Raw genomic sequence first — 11,736 nt, 5'->3', positions numbered from 1 at the left:
GTGAGGGTGTGCAGTCAGTTACACATGTAAGGCACATAAGGCTCTAATATGTGAGATGATTGTTATAAATGCAGACTCCACAGCAATTGCACATCAATATATCAATATACTTGTGTTTATATCAATTTATATATATCATATCATTAGATCAATTAATAAAAAATTTGAACAATCAATTATTTTTCTTTTTGCTTTGTAGCCTAAACCACATGTGGGCTGGTCTAGACTCCTTATCAGATAAAATGTATCGTACACATTTTTTATCAATTGATATAATTACACAATACAATAATATCTATGAATATATATATATATTCTCCTGTGTGTGTGCATTCACAGGTGTGTATGGGTTTTTTGTGTGTGTGTTTGTTCACATAATTCCATCAGCAGTTGCATATTAATACAAAACAGTAATAGTCATTATCTGGTCGACCGACCTTTGCTAAAATGATAGTGTAATTTTGCAGGAAAATGTTATATCGTATTTCAATGGGTGTTGGTGTATATATAAACAGACAAATATAGTAAATACACACACTCTAATTACAACTGATATTTATATTTAAAAAAGATCATTTATATATGTCTTTTTTTATTTTTATCACTGTACAATTAAATTCATTTTAGGCGTTTGTGACTATTGTACAGAATAAATAAATAGTCATGGTGATATAATAACCATATATGTATAACCGATTCAGAGACTGTTTTGAATAAATCCATCTTTCAGTCTGAAAAATATAAGAAATTAAGATCTTGGATTGTATAATACATCTGCATAAGATATTGTGGTTTATTGTTGATCTAAACATGCAACAAGGGTGCACTACAATATATGGTTCAGAATCATCTTGGTTTAGAAATATAAAGGATAATAGACGGACAACATTTCAGACTTTTTGATTGTGAAATTACATGGAAGACTTCTTGACCTCTATAAACACACTAACTCATATCTGTAGGTGACATCATTGGTGTCAACTGTTCCTTGAATCTACATATTTTAAAAAGACAAGATCATCTGTCGTATGAATATTTAATGTATCATTTGAAATCATAGTATGTATATTCATGTTTATATTTCCTATACACATGTGAGTCAATCATTAGATACCTTTGCTTTGCATCTTACTCTTCATATGCTTTTTTGAATTTTGTTCTGGCTTGAAAATAATAATGTAGCATTTTGGTACAAATATGCACAATAACAAGCCAAAGCTGGACGCAAGAATTGCAAATATCTCCACAGCTACAGTGGCCTTTCCAGGAGAACTGACATAAGCAGGAATAAAGGCGATCCAAACAGCACAGAATATCACCATGCTGAAGGTGATGAATTTTGCCTCATTGAAACTATCAGGCAGCTTTCTGGCCAGAAAAGCCAGTATGAAACATAATATAGCTAGGAGTCCTATATAACCTAACACAGCCCAGAACCCTATAGGGGATCCTAAGGCACATTCTAAAACAATTTTGTCTTTAAAAGACTGAACATTTCTGTTTGGAAATGGAGGATTAATTGTTAACCAAAGAATACAAATTAAAACCTGTATTAGAGTGAAAGCCAATACACTGAATCTCTGCTGAGTTGGACCAAACCATTTCATAGCATTGCTGCTAGGTAGTGTAGCCTTAAAGGCCATCAACACCACTATCGTTTTCCCAAGAATACAAGAGATACAGAGGACAAAGGTGATCCCAAAAGCTGTGTGGCGAAGCATACAGGACCAGTCTGAGGGACGGCCGATGAAGGTCAGAGAGCACAGGAAACACAGTTTTAAAGAGAGAAGCAGCAGGAAACTCAGCTCAGAGTTGTTGGCCCTGACAATAGGTGTTTCTCTATTAACCAAGAAAATTATGAATATTAAAATGGACAAAAATACGCCAAAGCAACAAAACACAGTTAATACAATCCCCATGATTTCTGTGAAGGAAAGGAATTCAGTTGGTTTTGGAATGCACTTGTCCTTTTTTTCATTTGGCCAAAATTCAACAGTACACAAAAAGCAGTCTGATGAATCTGGAAGAGAGTTAATACCAAACCTAATATGTTAAGTAGATCGATCAATGGTAATCAGCACTTATTTCTGTACCATTAAGAGTAGAGTATCCTACCTGTGTCATTGCTTATGCCTCCCTCTGGGCATTCAAAGCAATCAAAGCAACACACAGGTGCTCGCTTGTTAATGGCCTTGCGACTTCCGGCAGGGCATGCATCCCGGCAAACAGACTTTGGAGGCTAAAAGAGACAATAGTTACACAACTATGACTAAGTTGCACGAATGGAGTCATACCAATAGAGACATTCTGAGGAATGTAGTCACTGAAACGTTTTTTGTTCAGCTATATGTTACCTCAATGCTGTTAAGGGCCCATACAATTGTTGTGTTAGGTGTAAACCTGAATCTTTGTCCTTCAGGTAAAGAGTTATCATAATGCCCAATGTTAATGACATTCACAGAGTCATCCTCTTTATACTGCCAATTTAAGAGGTCATACTGTGCCACACTGTCTCCGTTTTCATCAAAAGATACCTTGTAACCATTCAGTACGGTGAAATCCACCAGCTTCATGTGTTCCAGTATCTGCACAGAGAATAATCAAGGTTATTAGGATATTTGAAAAGAATGAAATTGTAAACTAATATTATATGCACTTAAATACAATTACATTTCTAAAATAGGATTAGATAAGACCAATACTGCACCTGTTTGGGCTGGATATCACTCTTGTTTACACAGTGTTTTCCTGTGGTGGGATTTAATCCATTTTCACATTGCAATAACGCATTAAGAGCATGTGCAATCGAGTACACAGCTGTGTACACATTTCTCACAGACCTTAATGCTGTGTTTGTGTAAGCACTGGAGATTGTTCTTAGATCCTCATCCCCAGTACAGAGCTTTGTGGTATTTGATGGAGAGAAGCTGCAGTCAAAGAAATTTTCCCAAAAAGCTTTGATCATGACACTCTCTGGTTCATCACTCAGCTTCAAGCTCAGAATAAACTCAAGAAGACCAGGAATAATAGACTGAGGTAGAGCAAAACCCATTGCCCCATGTAAGATGTTCTTACTTCCCAGGGAAGCCAAATCTACCTGTGAGATCCAAGCTTCACTACCAATCCATTGTTTACGAGGTAACTTATTCCCGTCTATCAATTTGAACAACTCTCTCATGTAGAATAATGACATGTATAGCAGGACAACGCTTGACGTGGAGGCTTTGAGTTTCTCTGTTACTTTATGTTCTATCTTGGTATCATACATATCAAAGCTAATGACATATTCTACACATATACCCTCTGCCTTTCCTTGCTTAATGAACTCAGCAGCACCATCAGATGCATATACCTCGACACTGTGAATTATTCCTACCCACTGCCAGCCAAAATGTTTCATAAGCTGTACCAAAGCAGAAATTTGAAATTTATCACTTGGTACAGTCCTAAAAAATGTTGGATATAAACGTCTGTCACTTAAACAGGCGCATGTTGAAAGGTGGCTGATCTGTAAACAAAGAAAAGTGAAAACAAGTGTTAATCATACACATTATGACAATAAGACAAAAACATACATATTTTTAATTTAAAAAAAAATACTTTCTTACTAAAGGGATATCTAGCGGTCCAACTATAAGGTTTACATCTTTGCTAACACCAGAAGAGGAATGGCCAATCAGGGCCTTGACTCTTTTACTGCAGCTTTCCCCTGATGTTACAGCCTCTATGGCTGCTCTCATTGGGCTGTCGCCCTCACAGCCGTTATAGATCCTGTAGCCCAAGGTCACTCCATTGAGCAGGGTTGGGTTTTTGTTGATCTCCTCCACCGTGAAGATGGCAGCACGGGAAAACAGCAACTCCCTGGGATTCAGTCTTGAAATAATGTAATAAATATTCAAGTAAAACAATTTGGAAACATATGCAAATGGATACACACGCTATAAATAATCATTCAGTCTATTTAGAAAATGTAGCACGAAATTGTAAACAAATTTGCATCCACCTCTTACCCAGTACAAAATACTGAAGGATATGCATGGTAGCCATAATTCTCTGTTACTTGAGTTGAATCTAGAGAGAATATTCCTCCTATAATAAGATCTCCATCTTTGGAAAACTCCAAAAACCCTGTTTGCCCTATCAGTTTGCATGACTGTTCCTCTGACTTGCCCTTTACCAGTAGTGTAATTAGGATAATGCTGATCCAGCCCATCACAGCAACCATCTCCTAGCCTGTAGCCATACTCTCCTGGGCTGACCTTTATATTATCTTTGTTGTTGTTGTGAAGAATACTCAACCAATAGAGATACTTTTATGCCTGACTGCTATTTAGACCAGGCAAAACTCAAATTTTCTTAACCCTCCTGTTATGTTCGTTTGTCAGGAACAGCAATGGTGTTCCCGGGTCAATTTGACCCGGTGCATGTTTATTATCCAAAAGATGTCCTAAACCAAAAAAATCCTAACAAGCAGTGTGAACATGTCATTACTAACTCCATTAGTAACTATTCTATCAATATTTAGTGCAATAGTGTTCCTTACCTCTAACAGGTAATGGTTCAATTAGGATAATTCACTCGTTTTTCATTAAAGTGTCGATTTTTTTACAAATTGACAAAAAATACATACATATATTGTGGTTTTGGTGCAAGTCATCATTAAAGTCATTGCGCTGAGAATGACCTTCTGACATCAAAGGAATGGTTTGGTTCTGTGAAAAATACAACAGTGTAGGTGTAAAACTATATATCAATGTGTAGAATTACACACATGAACACTCATTCCTTAATTATGATGTTCCATGTTTGTTTCAAACAAACTGGCAGGATTACTTAAACAATTTTTAAGCCTATACCAGCACCAAAATGAGGCCTTTACAATGATCTAGGTTTAATGTCAATTCAGGTGGTGCACTTACAGCCACCAAACTAAATTAAACAAGGGTTATTCAGCCCAGGTCCGTCTCTAAATGGCCTCTCAGGCGGTCCGGTCTGTGGTTATTGAGGGCTGCCCACCAAAGAAACGTGTAAGCAGGAGGAATGGGAAGCCTTGGACTCTGTGAGTTCCATCTCTCACTTTTTTTTTCTCTTTATTACATTGAATTATTGCATTTCCCTCAGAGGGCTCTCCAGCACCAAGTTGGTCACATACCACCACGAAAGTCAGGACATTGACTAGAAATCTGACAGAAAAGAATGGGAGGGGGTCTCTGTGGGTCACAGTGGCGGGCACAAAGCAACGCTACGAGTTCTGTCAGGCAGACATCCAAGACACTTGTATAGTTGGCCTTTACCTGCACACTCAGTTGAAGGCTACAGTGACTGCCAGAGGCCACTCTCCGCCTTGGACCCAGAGTGATAGAACTCCAGCGCCGCAGCAGTGGAAAGGTACCTGCACCAACTCCCATTTGACGCCAATGCTTCAGCTGTCTCTACCAGTGGCCCCCCCTCCTGCTGAGGTGACCATCCCTTCACTGAGACCAAATCAGAGCTCTGAAACCGTGACCCAACAGGCAGTGCAAGAGCTCCTTCAGCGGCGCAGTGAAGGCCTCTCATCCACTCAGAAACGGTAACCGGAGGAGCTGCTGAGCCAGTCAATGGACATCTTTGCAGCATGACAGCAGGTCTGCACACCAATCGCCTTGGTTCAACATCAGATTGACACTGGTGATGCACACCCGGTCTGTATCTGCCCCGCCTTTGGCCAAACAGGCCGCTGATGGGCAGATGACCTGACCTGGAGATCGCAGAGCGGGAGTCATCTAGCCCTCCAGTAGTCCTTGGGCTACACCGGTTGTTCTGGTCTGCAAGAAGGACAGTAGCTGGTGTTTCTGTGTGGACTATTGCTGGTTGAACACTGTAACCCAGAAGCACTTTCACCCACTTTCCCGTATTGATTACGCCCTGGATCACATCACCGTGTCCAGATGTTTCAGCTTGCTAGACCTCTGCAGTGGGTACTGGCAGCTAGCACTCAATGCATATGCTCAATCTAAGACATCCTTCTCCATCGGGTAAGGGCTGAAGGAAAGGGTCCTCACCAGTGTCCCTGGAGTGACTGCATCGTTTAACTTAATGATCTCTTTGCCCATGCTGCAGACATTGAGGGGTCCCTGGCGGCCAGCCTACGTGAGGTGTTCGGAGCCAACACCAAGATGGCCTTTGCCTCCACCCCAAGGAAAGTGCCCCCTTCTTCGATGAGAGATGGCGTTCCTGGGCCATATCATCCATGGTGAGAGGATGGCCACCGATCTGGCTAGGGGGGACACCGTGAGGGGTTAGCCAGTCCCACATAACATTGTAGAGCTGCAGAGCTTTTTGAGCCTGGCATCTTATTATTGGCCCTTCATCAAGGCTTTGCCACCCTTTTTAGCCCCTCATATTGCCTGACCCACAAGGGGCAGGCCTTCTTGTGGGATGAGCAGTGCAACAGCGCCTTGACCTGCTGCGGACGGCAAGGCCCCCGTTTTGGCGTACCAAGACCCAAGCCGACCATTCATGATGGATACTGACGCCAGTTATTTGGACCTCTGTGCTGTGTTGTCCCAAAAGTGGGAACAGGAAGAATAGGATGTGTCCTACTATAGTTGCTCTCTCAGCCGACCTGAGCTCAATTATTGTATAACCCGGTGGGAGTTGCTAGCTGTGGTACGAGCCCTTCGAGATTCCAGCCCTTACCTCTATGGCCAATTATTCCTGCTCGGGACTGATCATGCTTCCTGGACTTGGCTCCTCAGTTTAGGAGAGCCAGAGGGTCAGCTGGTCTGTTGGCTGGAGGTTCTCCAAGGAATTGACTTTGAGGATCGTCACCGGGTTGGCCGACTCCACAGGAAGGCTGACTCCCTGTCCTAGCGGCCATGTGATGAGGTTGAGGGCCGTCACTGCCAGTGTAACGAGAGATGAGAGGCGGGACACCCGTAGATGCGGCACTCGATGTCAATGGATCACCCAATGGCGACGGACAAAGCAATGCCATCTCTGCGGCTCCGAATGCTCCTTTGACTTCGTGTCAGCTGGCCAGCAACCAGAGCGGCTTACTGTTTCAGTGTTGGACAAGGAGAGCAAGGCCTGTTATTCACAGTCGGCTAACTTCTCCCTGATCGATGGTCTGCTGTACCGCAGTTAGTAAGCTCCAAGGGGAGGCCACCAAGTCTGACAACTCCTGGTACCCCTAAACCAATGGTCCTCCAGCTGGTTCACGGCATGGTGGCGGCGGGCCACTTTGGGATCTCTAAGACCCTGAGACAACTCCGTGGCCACTTTTACTGGCCGAGCTACCGTCAGAATGTTGAGCTGTTGGTCCACAAGTGTGACAGCCTTACCGCGTGTAAGGGGCCCACACATCACTCACATACTCCCTTACAGCAGCACCAGGTCAGGGCCATTATAGAGTGTGTGGGAGTCGATATCCTGGGTCCTTTTCCTATCACTGACAATGGCCACTATGTTCTCTGGGCTATAGGTTATTTCACAAAATATGTGGTGCCTGATCAACCCTCGGCCATCCCGGCGGAGAAAATAGTGCAAGAAATGTTCAGGGAATGTAACTTCGAGGCCCAGATATTCCAGGAGGTCTGTCATCGGCTTGCAGTTCCTCCGGAACCAGAACTGGGCACTGGTCTATTTCTCACAGCTACGGCAGCGGCTCAGAGAGACACACGATTTGACGAGAGGGGCCATCACCAAGGCTGGATTTTGCCAAAAGCAGGCTTATGACTCATGCTCCGCGGGAGAGGATTTTGTCATGGGGGCCCAAGTGTTGGTATACTCTCCTGAAAGGAGGAAGCTCAATAAATTAATTAACATCTTAATTCTAAAGCCTGTGTCTTCTGTTCATCAAATGCCTCAGATTATTAAAGAAGAGGAGGTAACGTATAAATAAAAAACCCTGCATTACTTGGTCCCTCAACTCATTCACATTCGATAGTAAATAATAGCAAATAATACATAAAATGTATGAATAATATGTATGCAGTGCATGGGCTCTAAAGGTAGAATCATGCCCAAATCATCTGGAATTCTGAATGTAAACCTAAAGGTATATTGGGAGGACATATCAATATCAGAAGCATACTGCCTAAAATAGACCAGATCCGGAATGTATTTAATGACTCTAATTTGGACTTTTTGTGCCTTTCTGAGAGCTGGTTAAATCCTAATGTTCCTACTGACCTAATTGACATATCAGGATACACATGCCATAGGAGAGATAGGGCCAAGGGAAGGGGAGGGGGTGTTTTAATTTATATTAGGGAACATTTTAAATGTGTAGAGCTTAAACTGGACCTGAATTTAGAGTGCCTGGGATTGAATGTAATGCTATCCCCTAAAATGAAATTAAATATCGTTGTACTTTATAATCCGCCATCACATGATGCAAATGTCTACAATGAACTGAAGAATCTTCTCTCTGTTGTCGATAACTGTCATGAATGTATGTTGTTTGGGGATTTTAACATCAACTGGCTGGATAAAAGTGGTAAATCAAAACTAAAATCAACAATGGAGAAATTTAAATACAAACAGCTGATTAGTAGAGCTACTCGAATCACTAGGAAAAGTGAAACCCTTATTGATATGATTTTTACAAACAGGCCAGAGAGGGTTACAAAAACATATAATCTAATAACTGGCCTTTCAGATCATAATATGACACTGATGGTACGAAAGCTAACAAAAAAACGCCTAGTACACCAAAACAAAACAGAAAATCTAATTCTAACAACTGCAATTCCCAAGTCAAAAGTTGGTGACTTTGAACATGACTTGAGTGAAATTAATTGGGAAAAGGTAATTAAAGAGCAAGATCTAAACCACAGTGCCAACAACTTTGTCTCAACCCTTTGTGATCTAATTGATAAATACACACAAACCTGGAAAAGCAGACCCAAGAAATTATCTCTTCCATGGGTCAACAGTGATATCCTTCAGATCATTAAAAAGCGAGATCTTGCTCTTAAAAGGTCTTTAATAACAAAACACAACACTGACCACCTTGTCTTTACAGGCCTGAGGAACAAAGTAGTGTCTGAATTACGAAAGGCCAAGACCAATTACTTATCCAAACTCATTGAAGAGGCCAATGGTAATAGTTCAAAACTGTGGCAACATATAAACAAACTAACCAACTCCAGCAAGCATAAACACCCCAAAATAACCAGTCTGAAAGTAGGTGATACTCTTATCCATAGTAATGAGTCCATTGCAAATGTTTTTAATAGCTTTTTTATTGAGTCTGTACAAGAGCTGGCGAGTAATTTTAAAGCTACGGAATCATCTACCAAAGAATTTGACAATGCTCAGTCTGACTCCTTTTATATTAAATTGGTATCTCATGATAAAGTTGAAAGGGGATCACAAACATGAGTAACTCCAAGTCAAAAGATATTCATAATCTTCATGCTGCATTAATCAAGAAACATCAGAGCTACTTGTTAGAGCCAATCACTTACTTAGTTAACCTGTCTATACAAACCAAAATATTCCCAGAAAGCTGGAAAACTGCAATAATTACCCCTGTTTATAAATCAGGAGACAAGGACATAGCGAGTAATTATAGGCCTATTGCTATCCTCCCTGTTGTCTCAAAGGTTCTGGAGAAAATTATAGCTGAGCAACTAATGGAACATCTAGAGTCTAACCAGCTGCTTCATCCACAGCAGTTTGGGTTTAGACAGAAATACTCAACTGAAACAGCTAATTGTTATTTGCTTGAAAACATAAAAGCTTCAATGGATAAAGGAAATGTTGTTGGGGCAGTGTTCCTAGACCTAAAAAAGGCCTTTGACACGGTAAACCACAGTACTCCAATGAACAAGTTAAAATCGTTCAAAATGTAATCAGAAGCTCTGCAGTGGTTTGCATCTTACCTGGAGGGGAGAGAGCAATGTGTCAGGGTCAATGGAGTCAGGTCCCATCTGCGTGCCAACAGCATGGGTGTACCGCAAGGGTCTGTACTTGGTCCACTGTTGTTTTCTATGTATATCAATGACCTACCAAACTGCTGTCCGGGGTCCAACTGCCAAATGTATGCTGATGACACTGTTATCCATGTGTCCAGTAAAACACCCAGCTTAGCAGGTGAGCACCTGACACAAGCATTACTCAGCATTTCAAAATGGCTTGAGCTGTCTCAGTTGACCATTAATGTGAAGAAAACCATCTCTATGTGCTTCTCTATCCGTAATAGGCCTATCACCGATGTTTTCAAGGTACGGATCAAAAATGAATTAATTGAATCAGTAAATGAAGTAAAATATCTGGGCATCATCCTGGATCAGAATTTAAAATTTGTTACGCAAATTAAGTATGTTGCAAAAAAGGCAAAACTAAATCTAAACTGTTTCCGTTTCATAAGAAGGGACTTGTCATGTCAAACGGCCAAATTATTTATGCACGCTATGATATTTTCTCATTTGTCATACTGTATCACATCATGGTCACAAGCTTCTTCTACTGCACTAAAACCTATCTTTTTAATATACAAACAGACAATAAAAGTCATGGACCGGAAACCCATGAGATGGCATCACTGCGGCATTCTAAAAAAACACAACCTTTTCACCTTTGATAACTTTATTAATTTTAGCAATCTTCAATTGTATTTCAAGTGTGTAAATAACCATGTGTCACCACTGTTGTCTGAATTGGCCATTAGACGTCAGAGCTCTCGTCGGGCAAATACACGAGCCTCCATCAATGGTGATTGTCTTGTTCCCATGCACAGGACATCTTTCGGTCAGTCTGTCTTCTCTGCAAAGGGGGCAAAACTATGGAACCTCTTGCCCACTAGTCTAAAACTAGAGACTAACAGCAACACTTTTAACAGAGAACTTAAACAACGGCTAAAATCAAATCAACAGTGCTCACACAAATAATTTACAACTGGTTATTGTTTGATCATGCTGCCTTTGTTCTCTACGTAGCCTATATATATATTCGACTCATTATATTGCTGCTCTGTACTCTACTGCATACTGCATTTTTACTCTTTTTAATTATCACTATCAGTATTTTATCAGTATTTGATCTTGTTTCTGTCTTGTTTAGTTTCTTTTGTTGTTTTCAAAAAGCCTCCTGTGGACAGGTGTTGTTGTAGCACCCCTGTAAAAGGGTTGAAATTATCATTAAATGAATTAATTATCAGCCGACGCTGTGTCTCTTCTTCAAGACATGAATTGATCTGAAGAGCAACACACTGCGCCCCCTACAGACCTGATGCAGACCAGAACAATTGGTCGCGGCTCACCAAAATACACTGTTCACCGGATGATAGATTAATGTACTGTTTTAGACCATAGAATCCTGTAAACTGTTAGAAAACAAAGTCACAATGATACACAAAATAGGGAAATAATGAGAATGGCTTATAACCAAAATAAACACATTAAATAAATACCTTTGACTTAAAATAATAGCTTGTAAACCGTCAATCAATATTATTATAAAAATCAAAATATATTCAGCCTACTACACACTCCCCTTCAAAATAGATGTCGTCCTCGACATCAGAGAATGAAATACATCACAATTTTTTTTTTTTTTTTTTTTACAAACTTTTGTCTTTGAACTGTAAACAAGATATCAAAATAACTCAACCTTCTTCAGAAGCCAGCAGCTTAATCAAAAGTCCACAAACGTATGAAAAGGCACTCCGTTGTTTCAACAACAGTCCAACGAATGTAAAGGAATGTATGCATGTTGTGTATTGCACTCGGCTTGACGTAAAGTCCAAGA

General features: G+C 40.7%; 1 protein-coding gene across 1 annotated transcript; it reads right to left on the bottom strand.

The window, feature by feature from the left end:
- Window positions 1-1,106: 1,106 nt before the first annotated feature.
- On the bottom strand, window positions 1,107-3,178 carry LOC115561136 (extracellular calcium-sensing receptor-like). Its single transcript, XM_030380957.1, has 4 exons — window positions 2,708-3,178; window positions 2,355-2,585; window positions 2,116-2,239; window positions 1,107-2,020 (listed from the first exon to the last, which is right to left on the bottom strand). Exons 1-4 carry the CDS (start codon window positions 3,176-3,178, stop codon window positions 1,107-1,109), a joined length of 1,740 nt encoding a protein of 579 aa, XP_030236817.1.
- Between the last annotated feature and the right edge of the window lie 8,558 nt (window positions 3,179-11,736).

Source organism: Gadus morhua, chromosome 16, assembly GCF_902167405.1.
Source record: "Gadus morhua chromosome 16, gadMor3.0, whole genome shotgun sequence".
Lineage (NCBI taxonomy): Eukaryota > Metazoa > Chordata > Actinopteri > Gadiformes > Gadidae > Gadus > Gadus morhua.
The sequence above is the reverse complement of the archived record's forward strand: the minus strand, read 5'-3'. Positions and strand labels throughout refer to the sequence as shown.

Excerpts from the sequence above, each read along its gene's own strand:
- LOC115561136 (XM_030380957.1), bottom strand. The coding sequence starts at position 3,178 with ATGAGAGAGTTGTTCAAATTGATAGACGGGAATAAGTTACCTCGTAAA. Across the intron at positions 2,586-2,707 it reads GTGATATCCAGCCCAAACAG|ATACTGGAACACATGAAGCT; the intron begins GTGCAGTATTGG and ends TTCTCTGTGCAG. Across the intron at positions 2,021-2,115 it reads AGGCATAAGCAATGACACAG|ATTCATCAGACTGCTTTTTG; the intron begins GTAGGATACTCT and ends ACTCTCTTCCAG.